General features: G+C 43.6%; 3 protein-coding genes across 12 annotated transcripts in view; 2 read left to right on the forward strand and 1 right to left on the reverse strand.

Annotated features, from left to right (window-relative positions):
- SLC7A6 (solute carrier family 7 member 6) overlaps positions 1–10,465 on the forward strand; it is a 62,424-nt gene extending 51,959 nt beyond the window's left edge. For 4 of the 6 annotated variants that reach the window (XM_037816353.1, XM_037816351.1, XM_037816352.1 and 1 more), the window contains 4 exons: positions 2,083–2,179; positions 3,699–3,848; positions 3,960–4,143; positions 4,576–10,465. In XM_037816353.1, coding sequence (XP_037672281.1) covers positions 2,083–2,179; positions 3,699–3,848; positions 3,960–4,143; positions 4,576–4,670 — 526 coding nt within the window. In that variant the 3' untranslated portion in view covers positions 4,671–10,465. The remainder of the gene's footprint in view (positions 1–2,082; positions 2,180–3,698; positions 3,849–3,959; positions 4,144–4,575) is intronic. The other 2 variants (XR_005213873.1, XR_005213874.1) reach the window with 2 other exon arrangements.
- Positions 7,996–15,747, reverse strand: SLC7A6OS (solute carrier family 7 member 6 opposite strand). Of its 2 annotated transcripts, XM_037816355.1 has the most exons (5): positions 15,523–15,747; positions 15,119–15,397; positions 10,572–10,778; positions 9,557–9,680; positions 7,996–8,674 (listed from the first exon to the last, which is right to left on the reverse strand). In XM_037816355.1, exons 1-5 carry the CDS (start codon positions 15,715–15,717, stop codon positions 8,544–8,546), a joined length of 936 nt encoding a protein of 311 aa, XP_037672283.1. In that variant the 5' UTR covers positions 15,718–15,747; the 3' UTR covers positions 7,996–8,543. The 2 variants fall into 2 exon arrangements, with proteins under 2 accessions (XP_037672283.1, XP_037672285.1); XM_037816357.1 differs by lacking the exon at positions 9,557–9,680.
- Positions 15,748–15,818: 71 nt separating this feature from the next.
- Positions 15,819–19,458, forward strand: part of PRMT7 (protein arginine methyltransferase 7) — a 57,070-nt gene continuing 53,430 nt past the window's right edge. Inside the window, exons 1-3 of one of the 4 annotated variants that reach the window (XM_037816346.1) lie at positions 15,839–15,895; positions 18,999–19,069; positions 19,234–19,411. In XM_037816346.1, the coding sequence (XP_037672274.1) occupies positions 19,317–19,411 (95 nt within the window). In that variant the 5' untranslated portion in view covers positions 15,839–15,895; positions 18,999–19,069; positions 19,234–19,316. Of the gene's footprint in view, positions 15,896–18,998; positions 19,070–19,233; positions 19,412–19,458 lie in introns of those variants that run through there. The other 3 variants (XM_037816347.1, XM_037816349.1, XR_005213872.1) reach the window with 3 other exon arrangements.

Raw genomic sequence — 19,458 nt, forward strand, 5'->3', positions numbered from 1 at the left:
AAGAATGGAGGAGAAAAGCCCAAAGGGGGCATAAGGAAAAATTGGAATATAGAATTTAAGCGTTATATCCATATTAATTTTCTTGAATTAACTGCAGTTAAGTTAATGACATAAGTGAATATCCTTGTTCGTAGGAAATGTACATGGAAGTGTTGTGAGTTCGAGGAGTATGATATATGCAACCTGCTCTCAGATTTTCAGAAGATGATAAATGGGTAGATAGATAATTGGTAGAAAGATAATAGATATAGTTGAAAGAAAGAGAGGGGGAAGGAGGGAGAGAGGAAGGAAGGAAGGAGGGAGGGAGGGAGGGAAGGAAGGAAGGAAGGAAAGAGAAAGAAAGGTACTGCAAAGGTAGCAAAATATAAAATTGGTAAATACGGATATCTGGGGGTGGGGGGTGTTGGAGTTGTCTGTATGGGGTTTGTATTGTATTTGCAACTGTCCTATATGTTTGAAATTATTTCAAAATAAAAAATTAAAAAAAAAAATCCTCAGATAGTAGGTGCCTTCTGACCTCACTCATCTATCTCATGGCATTGGCAGAATGTGGGTGGGGGGTGGGGGTTGGGGACTGGGAGAGTAAGAATTTGGACCTGCACTTGAAGGGAACCTCAGTGATAATGCACAATTGTTTCTGCCTGTGTTACCTTTTCACTTTTTCCTTATTACCCATATAGCTGTCTTTGGCTTTGTACAAGATATTTTTGCCTCACCTATACATTATCCGCTTCCAGCATCCACTCTACCATATTTCTCATTCTATCTAGTACAAAATATTAATCTCTTAAGCAAACTCCAATATCTTTTTATATAACACCTTTGCAAGTGATGTCATCAACTTCTGTGGCTCCACCTGGTTGGCCCACAAGTACCTCATACTTAATATGCACACTACATGTGCTTGTCTCCAGTTGTAACATTTTTGCTTCCTTGCTTGGCCTCTTGGTATCTCCCTTGATTTTTTCCCTTAGTGCTCAACCCCTTTTAGCTCATACACACATGCACACACACACACACACACACACACACAATCACCAAATTGATCCAGTTTATCACACTGTCTTGTTCTTTCCTCAGCCAGGGCACCACTCTGTTCAGGCCTCCTCTCTCGTGGAACAGTTGTGGATGAACTTACTGTTTGACCTTCCCCCCCTTACCCTAGCCTTTCCCTGCTCCAATGCAGCCTCCATGATGCCACCAGAGTCTCAGGCATCAATCTTGTCATGGCCTTACTTTAAAGCCACAGCATGGTCTTGTAAGCAGGTTCTTTCCAACACTCTCTTCACACACCTTATCATGGAACTTCAGGCATTTTGGCACCAACCTTCAAAGAGGCCGCACTCTTTCACACCCAAGCCTCTTTTGCCTTTGCACATGCTGGTTCCCCACCCACCCACTCACCTTCTGGCAAACTCCAACTCTTTTCCCCAGCTCAGATGCAGTCATCTCTTATGAAACGTGTTTATGCCTCATACCTGGTGAGTGCTGCATACTCCATGATGCTGCTGACTACCCTGGGTGGCGTTTCACTTCTCCACTGGTCTGTTCCCAGTCGGTAGAGCTCTTTGGGTGCAGAGTGGAAGCCTGGGTTTTGTCTTTGACCCCAGGTATGCCCTGGCCTTTCGCTCATCAGGAGCTCAGGGAAGATATATGGAAGGAACAAACGGACTGCCCTATTTAAAGAAGCCCTTGTGTTAGGTATGAAATTTGTGTGGTGACAGAGGGGTATTCCTGGTGGAATGATCAAGGTGCCAGTAGGTGATGGTAGGGTGAGGCATCTGTTGGATGATGGTGAGGTATCTCTGGTTGAGAGAAGTGGAAGTGTCTTTGGGTGATGGTGGGTTCCATAGCTGAGGTGGATGGGGTGTCAGTGGATGACGGGTGTGGGGCATCATGGGTGATGGTGAGATGTACATGGTTGAGGAGGGTGGAGTCATCTGTGAGTAAAGAGGGGCTAGGTGGGGCTAGGTATGCATAGAGGACAGGGGATACTCTGAAGCTCCTGTTTTTCTCTGGGACTCAGCATAGTTTGTCTGAGTGAGTAAAAAAGATTCTGCTGACACATTCTTGTCCTTCCAGGTTGTTCTTCGTGGGCTCCCGTGAGGGCCACCTCCCAGACCTTTTGTCCATGATCCATATTGAGCGTTTTACACCCATCCCTGCTTTACTGTTCAATGTAAGCTCTGCTTAAGAGGGGGTGGGATTAGGTATGTCTGTAAGGGGCTCCTTCTGCTGGCTAATGAGAAGATTATTGAGTGGGAGCTATACCAGTTTCTGAAGATATTTCCTGGCTAATGTTTCTTCCTTTTTCTTAAAATTTTTAAAATTATAATAGTTAAACATATTCGTATAGAGAAGGCAAACTGCAAAATAATATTAAGATTAATTTGTAAGATTTATCTATTTTTTCTTTTATGGTGGCAGCAGCTTTTCCTTTTCCTTCTCCTTCCTTTTCCTCCTAGCTCCTTTTAAAAAAATTATGTTTAGAAAAGCTAAGCCAGCTGCCCTAGGGTTCTCCATTCATATTGTAGACAGCATAGATTTATGTATTTATTATCATACTTTATTATGACAGCTTTTTGGTAGATGGCAATAAAGTGTCTTGTTCCAACAAAATCAGTAAATTATGAAAGTATTCTGACAGATGGAAGGGGTCTTAAAGAAGAGCCGCTTTTTTCTAACTTGCACAAAAGGTATTAAGGGACTGACAGGGACCTTGAGAAAGCCCTTACTCCAAGATTTGAAAGACAGTTCACTTTTCTTGTATTCTAGTTCTTTTATGGTTTCCTTGCATATGTTTAAATTTTGGATTCATCTGGAATTTATATTTTGGTGTATGGAGTGAGGTGGAGATCAACTTAATTTTTTCTCAGCTGGCCAGCTGGTTATACCAATAGCCTTTATTGAATAATCCATTTCTCCCAGTTTTCACATTTCATCAGATAAAAATAATAGCTAATTTTAAGGTGCTTAATATGTGCCAGGTGCCTCCACTCCACTTTTTGCCTCTCAGTTCAGGCTCCTCCCTTCTCTCCCCAGTATAGGTTCTCTTTGTTTTAAATCATTTGATGATCTGGGGTGAAAGGATAGATAGGAAGAGTTCTACATTTTTGAAGTTTAGCAAATCTGAAATTCTCTGGACTCTAATCCCTGGCCCCATGTCCTCTAGAATTCTTTTGTTCCAGAGGGAAAATTCTGTCACACTTCTCTTCTGAGGGAGTGTGGATCCTCTTTGCTAAACTGCATTTTTAACTTCCCAGAACAATGAGATGGTCTTCTGGAGGCCTTTTCCCCTTTTGTTTGCCAGGTGTTTGGAACCCACCTCTGTGGGCTTCCCTAAGGCACAGTGTGATTCAAGTGGAGGTTGATGCACCGCAGTAAGGAGGGCGGTGCTGTTTGCCATCAGAAGGGACAAGGAGTCTGGTTTGTTTCTGAGATATATGCGACAAGAAGGGAGGTGTTGAGTATACCAAAGGCTCCCCAAGAAAACAGGGAGAGATGTGCCACCTTGGAGGTTAATGTGGAGAATGGACCTCTCTGTTGTCAAAGGGTCACTGAAAAGAACTGGAGGTAATACTGTGAAGCTAATCAGCATTCAGCAGATCAGGTGCTGACTGCTGGATGTTGGTGTCTCCTGGGTGGGGTGGTGGTGAGGATGCCCACTCTCCACCCCCCACCCCCTGCCTACTCCCTAGTGCACCATGACCCTCATCTACCTCATTGTGGAGGATGTTTTCCTGCTCATCAACTACTTCAGCTTCAGCTACTGGTTCTTCGTGGGCCTCTCTGTTGCTGGACAGCTCTACCTTCGCTGGAAGGAGCCTGAGCGTCCCCGCCCTCTCAAGGTCAGTGGCTCTGAGAAAACTAGTAGGGCTGGGCTATTTCCCCAGGTGCCTTCTTGCCCATATCCCCTTCCCCTATATTGGCTACCTAATGTCTCACTCCCTCCATTTCAGCTGAGCCTGTTTTTCCCCATCATGTTCTGCCTATGCTCCTTGTTTCTGGTGATTGTGCCCCTCTTCAATGACACCATCAATTCCCTCATCGGCATTGGGATCGCCCTCTCCGGTATTCCTGTGTACTTCGTGGGCATTTACCTGCCGGAGTCCCAGAGGCCACTCTTTATGCGGAATGTCCTGGGTGAGCTTCTCTTTGCCCCATCACTCTGTAGCTGTGTGCGTGCATGTGTGTGTGTGTACATATGTGCACAGAAGTGGGGGTGGTGGATAACAGCTTCCCTCTTTACTAGTGCTTTGCAGAAGGCTGTGAGACCTGCCTGTCCCACATGACCTCTTCCTTTTTGATCTTTACATGGCCACTTTAGTTCTAACCCCAGAGTTCTATTTTGGGGTTAAAGCACTACCTCCTGAAAGTGCAATCCACCTGGAAAGACAAGGAGTCATGCATCACACAGTGAGGCTTGTTGCGGGTGATGTGCAAAACCTGGCACAGGGTACCCAAGGGCCATGTGGGGAGGGAGCCACAGATGTGTTTTAAATCAGCCTTGTGATGGGTTGGGGCTGTAGCTAAATGTCAATTTGTTAAATCCTTTGCTTCTCTATTTTCATTTAGCTGCTATCACCAAAGTCACCCAGCATCTTTGCTTTTGTGTCCTGACTGAGCTGGATGTAGCTGAAGAGAGAAGTGTTGAGAGGAAAACTAATTAGAGACCAGACATGACTTCCCCTGAGGCCTGGAAGACTGGCCACCTGTGGGTCATCTGCCGAAGTCCAGGTGGCAAGATTGTGTAGGGCCTTTGGGGTGAAAAAAGCCACCTCTGTACCAGAGGCCAACCCTCCTGAACTGAAGGAGCCTGTTTGCCCATATTATGTAAGGGGGCTCTGGGCCAATGGCCTGCTCAGGTGGTCCTTATCATTTGGTAAGCTATAGGAGACTCAGGGTCTGGGGCCAGCCTGAAGTGGGAATGTCAGGGGTTGGAGAGGTGAGCAGGGGGGATGGTGTTTCGATTTTGTTCCTAGTGGACAGGTGCAGTCCTTACAAAAACTTACTTGGTGAGTTACACTGGGGGAAGAGGGGATCCTGGGTTAATAGCTGTGACTGGTTGTTTCTGAATTTGATATTTGAGGTTTGAGCCAGGAGTTTCTACAGAGGGACTGCTTTATGGAAAGTTGTCCTCTGACCAGGTCCAGGCATCTGACTTTAGAGGCCTGAAATGCTACCATTCCTTCCCCTGGCTCAAAACTCTTCCCTGGGGAGAGGGTTGTATTCCACTATTTATTGATAGTATCTAATCCAGAACACCAGTTCTAGCAGAGCATTGGTGTTCATTCACCCCAGGATGCAATAGGCTGATTGTAGTTAGAAACTCCCAAGTACACAAGCTGAGTCCCTCTGCCCTCAGAGGTGTCTCTTTGTGGTGGTGGGTCAACTCTGGCCACAGATTTTATGATCAGTTTAGCACAGTCTTATTGAGTCTTAACTGCAAAGGTGAATGTCAAAGATATTTTACTTGTGTACCTGTTACACTTTAGTATATAAATAGGTCATGTTACAGGCACCTGGCTCAGGTCCAATAAGGACAAATGAACCAATTCATGAGTCAGAAATCTGGTAACACTGTTATTTTGAAGGATAATCCTTTATTTTACTTGAGACCTTAAGGTCTTTGTTCTAACTGATAGCAAGTGAATCTCTAGATTATTAGTATAAATTGTAAGATGGCAGAAACTGTTCTGGAATTTAGGTGGATCACCTGAATTCTTTTGGCTGTCAGTGGCTTGAACATCTCATGGACCCAGGCCACCAACCAGCTTGTTCCTTTCTGCAAGGACCTGTGTGAGGGACTACTGTGCAGACCCAAGCAAGCCTACCCTGGTGCTAGAAATGTTCATTCTTTCGTGAAAACCTCACACCAGACTACATCCTCGTCCTCCTCTGTTCCTGGCACCAGGCTTTGTTTACACTCTGAGCCACCTTGGTGTGGACCATCAGGATAGCGCAAACCTCTCCTGCCTCCCTCTTCTTGCCCCTGAGGTCTTGTGGGGCAGCAGTCTCAGGAAGAGCCTGGATACTTGTGGGGACTTCGATTTTCTCCCTGTGGTCAGCAAAGACTGGGGAAAAGAGCTGCTTCAACCTCTCTGGCTTGTTAGCAAACTGCATGAGTGAAAGCAACTAATTCTGGTGCTCAGGCTGGGCTTTGCCATCCAGGTCAGGCCAGAGCAGAGTTTGGCCTAATGGATCTTCCCTCATAGGCAGCATGGTTGTACTGGATTGTATAACTGTCCTGTGTTACCCCTGGACACTGTCATCCTGGCCCAGAACTTGCTGGCTTGTCATGCCCCATGGGATTTTTATCCTTAGGTCTTGGAATTGGTCAGCAGTAAAGAGGACTATGAAGCAATCTCTCTTTTTGGCCAGTCTTCTCCACCAAACTGGCCCCAGTCACAGGTAAGGGAGCAACCTTGGTCATGTGCTTGCTCAGTAAAGAAAACTTTGGGCAACATGGTCACAGTTGCCTTTATTTCAGAGTGGACATCTGTAAGAACATGGGGGACATTCCTGGTTTGTCATGGTTTGTCCAGATTCCTGCCTGAGAACAGGGAGTCTTGTGCAAAGGCTGACTTGCCTAAACTATGTAAACATGGGTTCCTTGTCTGAGCCAAGCTGGCACCTGTTCGTGGACTCCTGTAGAACTAATCCTTAGGCACAGAGTGCCCTTGCCTTGAGGATCCCTGACCTTGGCTTTACCGCCACTTAAGTAAATAACCACTTAGTCCCAGGAATTTGCTGCCCCCTAGTGGCTTCTGGTGGGGAGGGCATCACACCTCAGGGGCCCCATCATATGCTTAGTGAGCCATGTCATCCTCTCATTACTTGATGGTGACAGCATCCTTCCCCTACATGCTGGACACAGACTTCTCCATGGAACCCTTCTGTGGGAAGCCAGAGACTCCTTATAGCACTCAAGTTTCAAGGGAGAATTAATTTCTGCGAGCTCTTTGTTTTTTGTCTTCTGAAATCCTCCTGGGGTGCTAATCCCTTTTGCACTGGGTACATTTATTTATGAAGTTGTCAGTCCTTTCATGTTGGCAAAACTTAATGAGTATGTAAACAGCAGTGAGCACTTGAGAATGGCACAAAGTGGTTTTTAATCCTTCGTTTCTATGCCTACAGGAGACTAAGTTAAGAAGATGGCTGGTATTAGACATGTAAGTTGCTGCCTGTTACTAGCAACACTGAATTGTAACTATGTGGATATTCAAGAAGAGAAATCAACAGTCTATTGATTTAATTAGCTGCAATTTAGGGCCTGAGTACAGATGGATTTTAATCACTGGCAGCTTTAACAGCTGCATAGGAACTAATGAAGGTAAAGACTTACAAAATGGACATAAAGAATGGGTGGAGGTGGAATAGAAGAGCAGAGATACTTATGAAATCTTAAAAGGAAGGCATCTCCTTGTGTAATTAACCTTCCCCCATGATGGTGAGTCTGAGACCTACTGTACCACAGGGCAAGGGGGTAACTTGAATTGAAGGTTCTGTGTATTGTTTCCCTAGACCAGTACAGTAGCCACTAGCCACACGTAGCTAAATTGAAATTAAATAAAATTTAAAATCCAGTTCAGTTGCACTAATCACATTTCAAGTACTCAACAGCCACTTGTGGTTAGTAGCTACTATTGCCCACTGGAGATAAAGAACATTTCACCATTGCTGAAAGTTCTGTTGGACCGTGCTACTCTAGAAGAATGCCAAGTCAGTCAGAGTTAAGGCAGCTGTGGTTGGAAAGGAATGGGATAGAGAATTTGCTTACAAGAGAAGCAAGTTCCAGTAACAAAATTGGTCCTGTTGTTTTTGTTCATTTCTCAGTTCAGGATGTACTTTCCTTTTCCTCACTTGTGTTCAGTCCTTAGTGTCTAAGGTCAATTCTAAAACTTCTGCCTCGCACACCCCTCTTTATGAGGAAGGAACAGTAGAAAAACACCTAAGATTTTCAGGTTTAATAGGTTTAAAAGAAACTACTTGCTCTCATGTTCAAAGTTAGTCTTTACTAAACACAGAATATGTTTACACATACTGTATTTTTTGGCACCACTGCCAAAGAAAGACAGTAGTCTTTACAACCATTATCAGAATCAGGAAACAGGAAGGTAAAACACAGTTGTTTTCCATCGTATGTGTGCTATGAGGGATCCACTGTAGTCCTTTTAGATTTGCTCCTTGGAAAACCAAATCTTACTGCCAATGACAGTCAGAAGCCCCTCCTATGCCACATATTGGCTTCTGCATAGGAGGAGAATGGGAAAACATCTTATCATCAGGAAAAATGCCTGGGCCATTTGAAGCTAAAGGAAGTTTCATTTTTATGGCTCTTTTTTTTTTTTTCTGGACTGCAGCCTGACTTCTGGATTGAGGCAAAGGAAGACTTAACACAAGTCTTCACTGTGGTGAAATGATGCTGTTGTATATATTTTCCCTTCCACATGTTAAGCTAGAAACTCGAGAGAATGTCATGTCACCAGGGTTAGCTGATGCTGTAGTCACAATAGTGGAACCTCATGGATATCACAGGGCCATCAGTCTGAATCCAGGTCATGGGAGCTGTCATAACCAAACTCCTTCTGTACATCCAAAGGGTATTTCCTCCATATCTCTGATCTGCTGATGCCACTTTCCTCCTCACTGAAGCTGTCGTACTCATCAGAGCCTAGAATGAGAAACCAGGAGTGGGTTCTAACTGTATGATTTTCTAGGCTACAATGAGAGCCCCTTCCCTTCTGGAAAAGGTGTTTTTTTGTTCCCCACTATAAAATACTTGCTCAATAAAGAAAATTTAGAAAAGAGAATAATTTTTTTTAAAAAAACCGTATTTCTATCATCTAAACCAAGTCCCTTAACATGGGAGTATTTTGTCATTTTCCTTCTCCAAGTATAGGATTGTTTTTGTTGTTCTAACAGTTGTAGTCATATCATAAATATAATTTTCTATTTTGTCCCCTTTCCTTTTAACATATCACAGGTACTTCCCCAATAAAATATTTCATTGTTTGATAATAGTCCTCTTTCTGTTGGCACTTAGAACAGTCACTAAAGGAACTGTGTTCCAGTGTACCCCTTCCTTCCTCCTCCCTCAGGTACCAGGTCTGAGTTGTTTCTTTCTCAAAACGGTCATAAATGCAGCAATTTCTTGACTCACAAAAACTCTGGGCCTACTCCTACAACTGGTTTAGCATGTACCTCTGATTACAAATTGACCAGCTGAACCCCTCTCTTCAAATCTTAATACCTTCTTGACTGAAGCAGGAAAAGTAACACTGAGCTAGGTATTTCACTTAATCCCAATCACTAAATTAGTACAATGGTCTCATTTTGTGTATGAAACTAAGGATTTGAAACAAGGCCAGACTGACATCAGAAGTTGTCTGAAAACACTGGTCCTTGGGTCTCCTAATGCTCCAGCAACTTGCAGTTGAGCTGTTGGGAGCTCAATGACAGAAAAGAAAAGTCAGTCAAGAAATCCTGTCTACTGTGCTCATATGTGGGTCTTGAATTTCATGAGTCCCTCCCTTTCCCAGACTGTTCCCCACACCTCTGGAATCTTCATCTCTCTCACTGCTCTGCTCCTCATCTGGGTACTCATTGCGCCAATTATTCTCACTGTTCTCATCATCTTCATCATCATAAATTTCCTCTGGTTGTTGATCATCATTCACCTGCACATCTCAAAACAAACATGAGTCTAAGTCAAAACCTCTAAGGTTATGTTCTTTTGGGGAAGCTATTAGGAGACTAGCTTGGGTGACATCATTTAACAGTGCCATGTGAAAAAGAGGCAGACTAGGGAAAAGTTTGATAAGAGAAACAGACTAGGGGTTAGTTTGATTCTAATGCACAAAAGGCTGTAGTATCTTAGGCTATGGAAGGGAGGTGATAGCCCCATTCCACTCAAGAGTTCAGCTCCAGGCACCACATCACCACATTCCTGGTGGGATAGGCTGAACTCTGCCAGAATGGGAATGCACCAGAGTGGGGAGGAGCAGTGACTCTAAGCAGGTAATGGCGGCTATCTTTAAACTCATAAAGGGCAGCCAGTCAGGAAAGGGATTATGCAGATTATGGGTGATGCCAAAGGTCAGAACCAAAACCCACCGGGTGAGGGATGCAGGAAGGCAGGAAGAGAGGCTATGAAGCGGTCCAAGGTAGGTACTCAACTACAAGACTATGGTTCTAGTGCAGGCAAAGGATAAGGTGCTTCTCTCATAATACAAGTATGAAGGTACCACCTTATCTTTTCTCATTAGTCATCTTAGAATTTGTTTTACAAATAATGTCAAGATGGTAGCTTTCTTCATCCAAAGTGTCCCATCTTTTTAAGATACAATTTTTTAAAAGCTTTGGTTCTTATTCAAGTCAAGTATTTTCTGGTTTTATATTATGCCCCACATATTTTTTTCCCCTGTAAGTGGGTAGTTATGAACAATAAAGATGATGTTGCAAACCTTGTAAAAGATTCTTTGGGAGCAAAAATTAGCATGTAGACTGTTTTTCCCCAAATTCCCTGCACTAATCCCAGGTTCCTAAAAGGTTCCCAGGTTCTCCCTTACCAGCTCCCACTCCTGGCTGTAGGGCTGCACAGAGAGGATATTCTCAATCCATCCTGGAGTAGCCATCTCCAAGCAGTAAATATCATATACATAGTCATCAAACTTCTGTCCCTCCCGGTGTCCAATTCCTGGTCCATCCTCAGATAGGGCCAACCGCTCACGTATCAACTCTGTGGAATTGCAGAGGATCACATCTGGATCAGATGTCTGTAAAGAAAACACAACAGATGATATATGCATGACCCCCAAAAATGGATGTTCCAAGGGGAGGGAACCTAAGAGGTTGGCGAAGAAAGGTTCCTTACAATTCTCTGTGCTGGAATGAAGATTCTCATCCCCATGGACTACAAGGCTCTTAATCAGCTATAAAACACAAACTAAAAAACCCCTACAGAAATCCCTGTAAAACTAGTGTATAGTTCTTTTGAAGGAGAAACTGATAAGACAGCTTCCAGCTCTTTTGTGCTTGGCTGACACAAAAAAGCATATGGGAAGACTGGCCTGAGGAGAGGGTCTTCCCCCCGGCTTGGAGTCAGAGCACTTATACAGGCCTTCTCTAAGCTCCTTTGATAAGATGCTCTCCCCCTGGGGACTCCTAGGCCTACAGCAGCACTTCTGTATTTTATGTGGCCTCCTATAGGGACCACAGGTGATTCCTGGATTCTGGTGACTACCACCAGCCATCACCTGCCACTTGGCTTACTCTACACTGACAGACTGCTTTTACTTACAAACCAATAGTGGACTCACCTATAATCTTATTTGTGCTGGAAAGAACAACAGACTGTTGCCCCAGACTAGAACTGACCCAGGTAAGATGTGCTCCAGTGCCATGGTAGCAGAGGTCAAGCTGCAGATGATCCACTCAACAGGTTCATCCACAGGAGGCTATGCGGCTCAAACCAGATACCACACAGGGTGAAGTCGAAGGTGTCCAATGGCCAAGACAGACAAGAGGAGACCAATGCTCTCCATGAGTTACAGACTAAAGGGAAATCTTCCTTGCTCCAAAGTCACAAGGAACTATGGACATCAGTTTTTGTGCAAACTCTTAACCAACCTCAAAGCTGTTTATGAGGAAAGTTATGGCTCCAACTCACAAGCCCCCAGCCCAGCAAATTATGTAGCCATTAAAATACTTACAAAGACTAGCAATATAGAAAAAATACCAGACATAGAACATAGAATCATATTCTCAGAAGGAAAAAGCAGTTAGCTATGGGTTGGGATAAAAAGGGTGTTTTTTCCCCTCCTTTACTTCCTACTTTGCTATAATTTTTTCAAATTTCCTGTAATGAACACATTACTTTCATTAAAAATTATTTTTAAGTCTATGTCTGTGCCAGTTTGAATGTATTATGTCCCCCAAACGCCATTATCTTTGATGCAGTCTTGTGGGGCAGACATTTTAGTGCTGATTAGATTGGAATTCTTTGAATGTTTCCATGGAATGTGCCCCACCCAACTATAGGTGATAACTCTGATTAGATATTTCCATGGAGGTGTGGCCCCACCCATTCATGGTGGGCCTTGATCAGTGGAGCTATATAAATGAGCCAACAGGCAGAGGGAACTCAGTGCAGCTATGAGTGATGTTTTGAAGAGGAGCTACAGCCAAGAAGGACACTTTGAAAAAAAAACAGGAGCTGCACATGAGAGAGTCTGAAAACGGCTGTTGAAAGCAGACTTGCTCTGGAGAAGCTGAGAGAGGACAAATATCCCAAGTGCAACTAAGAGTGACATTTTTGAGGAACTGCAGCCTAGAGAGGAACGTCTTGGGAGAAAGCCATTTTGAAACCAGAACTTTGGAGCAGACGCCAGCCATGTGCCTTCCCAGCTAACAGAGATTTCCTGGACACCATTATCCATCCTCCAGTGAAGGTACCCAATTGCTGATGTGTTACCTTGGACACTTTATGGCCTTAAGACTGTAACTGTGTAACCAAATAAACCCCCTTTTATAAAAGCCAGTCCATCTCTGGTGTTTTGCATTCTGGCAGCATTAGCAAACTAGAACAATGTCCATGTGTATGTTTACCTATATTTTCAATTATACTGCGTATAGAATTTTATGCTGTTAAACATACATTATTTTCCCATATTGCCAGTCTTCATGGTTATCAATTTAATGGGTCCAGCAGTTGAATATGTCCAGTTTCTTGTATACAATTTATAGCCTCCATATACAATGTTGCAATGAACGTGCCCTTTCCTGAATTTTGAAAAATGGGGTAACAGTATCTACCTCATAGGGTTTTTGTGAGCATTACATTAGTTAAAAGAAAATATAACAAGGCCTTAGCACAATACTTAATGCATAGTAAATATTCAGTAAACCAAGAGTAGCTTATTAATATCATAATTGTTAGCTTCTGTTGAACTATTTCCCTAGGATAAATTCTGCAGACGGGGTTACTAGATAAAAGGAACTGAACTGTTTCGTTTTAATTTTTTAGATTTCCTATTAAATAGTAATTTATTTGTTTAAAAGTTAAATGATGTCAACTGAAGGAGAAACCCACTGTAATGTGGCTTAAAAATGTTGTCACTTTAATTTTTAAATTTCATTAGATTTAATGAATAGCTTTGGAGTCAAACCAAGAAAAAGGAATGAATTTTAAGTGCTACAATCATGTACTATTTTAATCATGCAGCTTTGCCAACAATGTCCTCAACTGTCTTTTCCCTGCTAATCTAGTAAGCACAAAACCTCATGTTTGCTTTAAGCTTAAATCCATTGTTTATAACTACACGGTGCATTTTTTAAAATTGTAGTAACATATATACATGGAATGTAAAATTTGCCATTTTAATAACAACTTTTAAGTATACAATTCAGTGGCATTAATTATATTTACAATGTTGTGTCACCAACATCACTTTCCATTACTAAAACTTGTTTTATCACCCAAAACAAACTCTTCACCCAATAAGCAATAACTCCTCATTCCCCTACCCCATGCAGCCCTTGGTGACCTCTACTTTCTGTCTCCTTATATGAATTTGTGCAAAGATTTTTTGATGTGTTTACAGTTTGCATTGCTTCACTGGGAAAATCCCTGTTCATATTCTTCATTAGTTTATCTACCAGTTTTTCTTGTAAAATTAAATGAGCTGTTTAATTGATTTGATTCCACAGAACACTGGTTTACTTTTAAAAATATGTAACTCATAAATTGGCTTGATGTTGTTTTGATGAAAGATGTGGCTGTGGACATAATGCCCAAATTGTGATTCAGTTATACTAGCACCATGACTAAGATTTTTTGCTTGCTGTGATTTATTTTGAATTAAAATTTCATTTTTTAAACCAAAAACTATTAAAAGGAGTTTTTAAAAGTTTATCAACAGGAGGCATACTTTAGATTGCGAGTTTTCTATTTCTGTAGTGTTAATGGATATCATTAATAAGCATTGTTTTTTGGGGGAGTGAGTGTGGTAAATTGAATAACTGAATCGGGGTGGGGGGGGGCTGAATCTGGTACGACTGGAGTTTTTATAAGAATAGGAAATTTGGACATGGAAGTACAAGCCACAGATTGCCATGTGATGGAGGCAGAGACTGACTGCCAGCAAGCCAATACCAGAACACTAAGACTCCAGAGAAGGCATAGCCTGCCAATATCTTGATTCTGGACTTCTAGGCTCCAAGCTGTGAGCCAATACCTGTTATTTAAGCCAACCGGTTTGTGGTATTTTGTTATAGCAGCCTTGGCAAACGAAGACAGTGAGGTATAAAACAAACAATATATTCAAATGTAATGTAGTAGAAAGAATACTGTATTAAATGTGAGAAGATCTGCATTCTAAACCTGTCTGCCTCAAACGTTGATACATTACCCAGGACTGGGCCCTTAAACTCCCTTTGATCAGTTTTCCCATCTGCTTTATCTTTCTTTGCTCAAAACCATCCAGTGACTCCCCAAGTCAGTCAGAGTGAAAAGCAATGTCCTTTCAAGTGCCTACAAGGCCTAGCCAGCATCCTCCCCACAAATCCCATACCACTCTTTCTGAGCTCACTGGGCTGCAGGCACATTTACCTCCTCGTATGTACCAGGCAAACTCGGCTTCAGAGTCTTTGCATTTGCAGACCCTCTGCCTGGGATACTTCCCCCTAGATAGCCACAAAGGTTTGCCATTCACTTCCCGCAAGTCTTCACTCAAACATCATTTTCTTGGTGGACCTGCTCTGACCATACTATTTCAAGTGGCACTGCCCTTTCCCTGCTTCCCCCCCTCCCGACACACACACCTCAGCTCTTATCACTAATAGACAGTGAATTCACTTTTTTACCGTTCTTCTATTCTCCTCTTCACTGTTACATCCAAAGAACCTAGGAACAATGCTTGGCATATTGTGAGCGCTCAGTAAAATGTTGTTGAATGAATTACCAAATCTATAAAATGGGGCCATCAGGCCGGAAGGATGGATCATCCATCTCTACTGTGAAGCCGTGCACGGCCTCTTTATCGTGTGCTGCTCTCGGGTCCCACCTCCTGGCACTATCTATTCGGATAAGCCCAAGGCAGGTCTGTCTGGTACTTACTCTGCAGGAGCCGGCGACGGCGGCCTCTGGTTCTCCTTCCTCGTGGACCAGGTCGAAGAGCTGGAAGCCTGCGTCCCCAGAGGCTTCTGGGTTCTCCGGCACATCCTGGGAGTTCGGGTTACACGAAGGAGTCCCCGAGGATCGGTTGTTGCAGACCACTCGGTAGCGGCCCTCCTGCCGCATCTGCCGAGCCGACGCGCGGAGGCCTTGACGGATGCGTTGCTGGAAGTCCCGGGACCCGCGCAGGGCGGCCCGCACGATAGGCTGGACTGGTTCCTCCTGGATGGAAGCAAGGAATGGGGGTCAGCGTAAGCAGAGGCTCGTAAAGGAGTCACGAATCCGGTTTCTGATTCAGGCCGAGCACCAAGATTACCTCCCCACGGGCTCCATCTCACGCTCAATACCTGGGTTCGCACGGTGGCCACCAGCTGGAAGATATTATTCTCCGCTGCGCTCGCCAGCCCCTCAGGGGGCGTCCTCTGGGCAGCTGACTCGACCCCGCCGCCTCGGAGCCTTTTACAGGCGAGGACAAGAGCCTCGGCAGGTTCCGCATTGCGTTTCCTCTTCACCCTCAGAACAGCTGTCCGTCCGGCCTCCATACCCGCTGTCGCGGAGCACTGTGGGAGAATGCGGGTTGCGAATGGAAAACCTTCAAGTTCCTCTCCCGGCCCCGCCCCCGGCACGCGGCATAGACGCAGGGAGGTCCTTCCCCACCCACGCCGGCCGCGGTCAAGATGGCGGTGGTGTTTCTCATGTAGGGAATGGATACTGCGGCGGGTGAGGCGCTGGGAGCATTGGATGGTGAGGTAGCGGTTGGATTAGCGGGAGCAGCTGGCTTCCTATCCGCACCCACAGGGCTCTGGTCCAGGGAGCCGGCGTGGGCGTACTTGGACCCAGGGGCGCGCGTCTCCACGGGGCTCTCTAGGACTGTCCTAAAGTTCGCGTGAGGCGACTCGGAGCGCCCCGGCCCGCTGAAGAGCAGGGTCCCAGGACTCGGCTGTGCTGTCTAGCCGGGTGGCTGTCGATGGCTAGGCTTGTGGTGAAGCAGGTCGCCGGGGACGTGGCTCATAATACTCCTGCAGCCTCCCCTCGGCTACAGATACCCGGGCCGCAAACGTAGAGAGCTCCAGCCATTGTGACTAGGCCAGGGTTCTTTGATTCAGGGAATTGCTCATGGGTTCGCCTTTCCCAGTCGCGGAGTTCTGAATAGTTGGAAATCAGTCTGTTCACCACACACTGGGCACCGACGGAGACATGCTGTTGCTTAAAACCCTTGGGTGGTCCCCCACAGTATTTAGAACAAAATCCAAACACCTCTCCGAAGCCGTCAAAGCCCCGCATGATTTGCGGAAGCCATTTCTAATCTTTCCTCATTTCTTCTGCTCAAAGTGCTTCAGCCACTTAGGTATTGTCCGTTTTGGCATATGATCCTAGTTCTTTATCCCTTCAGGCCTTTTCCTAGAAAAGTGGAAGGGATTCCTGAAGTAAGTACCACTCTTTCCCAACTCTTGACCTGGCTGGTCTTGCAGGTCTCAAGCAAGTCTCAAATGCCACCTTCCTCAGAGTCCTTCCATAAACCTTGTTAATTCGCTTTCATAGCACCCTGTGTATTTCCTTTCTTGCACTCACAGTCTGTAATTGTTTATATTTACTCTCTCTCTCCTTAGAGTCTAAACTCTCATAGGTTAGAGATTTCCTCTCTCTTGTTCTGGTGATTGCCCCAGTACCTAACTCAGTGCCTGCATATAGCAGTTACTTAGTATATTTTGAGTGAATGACCCAAATATCTGCCCTGAAATCTGACTAGTAATGCAATCAGAACTTGGCTTAGTTGTTTCCATTCCCACTTTATAAATGACCATGTGAGTGCACAGCTCTTGGAGAATGAGGATGTGGGCCACAGAGTATCTTCTGAACCTGGAGTTTGGGTTCCTTCTGGCACAATAGTAGATTACAGGATTTATCCATAGAAAGTGTGTAGTGCACACCCAGAGAGGTTCATTCCTTTATAAGATTGTTAACCCAGAACATGATTTCCATCCTCAGGAAATTTATATTTATGCTAAATAAATATTTATCTAATTTTATTTAAATTTATGCCAAACTATATATGACTGAAAGGATGCTGCGGTCCTAGTTATAGTCCCAGCAACATCATAAGAAAAGAAAGGAATTCCATAGGAATGATTAAAATTCTTTACTATACTCATAACTGTTAAATGATTTCAGAATCTTTCCATTGATTCCACATGGACCACAGGGTAAGGGGTTCAGGACTCTACAGTGTGGACCCCACTGACATGTTCGACTCCTTGTCCAGTTTCACCTCAGCCAAACTGATTTATTCATTTTATTCTAAGCCTTTCAATCTGGTGAAGTGCCTTCTTCCTCCCCACACTCCCCAAAACCTGTGCACATTTTAAGCCTTCCCTGAACATTCAGCCAGATGTGGTTATTTATTTCTCTACTACAGCATTTGTTGGACAAAGTTTTCTAAGCATGTTACAGATTCTGGTAGTGTCTAAGTACTCTGTACTTTTTAAAATAAATATTAGTATATGAGATATGCAAAACTGACTATAGCACTGCTTCTCAAACTGCAGGTTGCAACCCATTGATGAGTCATGAAATCAATTTACAGGGTCTGCAGTTATAAAAATAAAAATGAAATAGAATAGAAAATTTCAGAGTGTCTTGCCCATTGGAAGACTAAATACTGTTTTGTGAAGCTTTTAAGATATGAGTGTTGTCTCAATGTAAAGTATATTTCTACTAGAGTTATTAAAATGTTTGAGAGCTACTAGAGGATAGATATTCTGGGATTTTCAAAGTGAGATTTTACTGAAGAACAAATTGACTTTGAACTGGACCAGTGACTGCCTGAGTCTTTTCAGAAAGTCTTGTTTCCCATCCTCTTGTATAAGAATTTGATGTTTACTTAGACTATAGTTCTTTGTGACTAGATAACTTCCAAAGAAAGTCAAATTCTGACTAATAAAAATGCCTTAGGAATATTAGGGACCTATGGAGTAGGCGCTTCTTTCCAAGGTTTCCTGAAGCTGGGCTGTGTTTAATGTGATGTGAAGGGGAGTGTGGAGTACCTGCTGTTTTCTGAATGATAAGATGGGGAGGGCACTCGGAGAGCGCATGCCTAGAAGTCCCTTACACTTTGAGTTGTGCTGTTTCTCTCCCTCCCCCAAACAGATCTTTTTGGGGGAGCAGGCCCAACAAGGCATGAGTCTGGTTACATTTTATTTATTTGAAGCAAATACTTTTTTAGATGAAGAGTTTTTAAAATTTGCTTTTTAAATTAAATATTGAATAGATAAAAACAAATCATTATAAAAAAGAGCAATATAAAGTATGACAATATCATGAACACTTATGTTCCAACCATCTAGTCTAGGAAAAAGAACATTACTAATACTTTTTTAAAAAATTAGTTTCTTTTTAACTGGTAAAATTTACTATTGTGAAGTTCCCCTGTGTGGCCTCCTTAATCCTTTCACTTTCCTCCTAGAGATAAGTGTCCTCATTCCCTTGCTAGAATTTTTAGGGTGATCCTTGAAGACTATATCCATTCTGCATGATTTTAAATTTTATATAAATGGAACCATATAAATTCTGTGATTTGCTTCTTTTGCAGAACATTCCTTGGATTTTCCATGTTTGTATGTACATATGATTTATTCATTTAGATGAAGATTTTCCTGGTTTGTTTGAATTGGTCTTTGTATTTTTCCCTAAACTAAATGTGTAATAATTGGAGGCAGTATATTACCACCATCCTATATCTCTTTTCATGCCTCTTTCCTACTGACCCTTTCCCTTTACTTTCTCGTCCCCCCCCCCCCCACCCTTACCTGAGGGCTGCACCCAGATGCACCAGTGAGGCTCATTTGACTCTTGGAATCACTGAGCGCTACTCAAATTCCCGGTCAGCTTTACTAAGTATGTATTGTAGTTTTTGATATTACATGCTGAATATAAAACCAAGTAACTCTTGCTGGAAAGAACAAACTACCAATTGACCCATTTTTTTCAGTGGCTTTAACATTTGTGTCAATTTCTTTTTTTCTTTTTTCCTACGCTTTTGGGTGTTGGGATGTGAATAGATTTTGAACAGTCAGACCTATCCACAAGAAGTGAACTGGCAAGACTGCTTTTCTAGACTAAAACTGAGGAGCTGATTGGCACCATGAAAGTCTTCTGTGGGCGGGCCAATCCAACCACAGGCTCTGTGGAGTGGCTGGAGGAGGATGAGCACTACGATTACCACCAGGAGATTGCGAGGTAACCAGGGTTTGTTCACTGCCTGTTGCAGCCAAATGGGACGCTTG

The sequence above is a fragment of the Choloepus didactylus genome, chromosome 22, assembly GCF_015220235.1.
Source record: "Choloepus didactylus isolate mChoDid1 chromosome 22, mChoDid1.pri, whole genome shotgun sequence".
NCBI classification, from domain to species: Eukaryota; Metazoa; Chordata; class Mammalia; order Pilosa; family Megalonychidae; genus Choloepus; species Choloepus didactylus.

Coding starts and splice junctions, on each gene's coding strand:
- SLC7A6OS (XM_037816355.1), bottom strand. CDS start 15,717: ATGGAGGCCGGACGGACAGCTGTTCTGAGGGTGAAGAGGAAACGCAAT. Junction 10,779..15,118: donor CCGTCGCCGGCTCCTGCAGA/GTAAGTACCAGA, acceptor TTTTCTTTACAG/ACATCTGATCCAGATGTGAT. Junction 8,675..9,556: donor GAGAGATGAAGATTCCAGAG/GTGTGGGGAACA, acceptor TTCTCATTCTAG/GCTCTGATGAGTACGACAGC.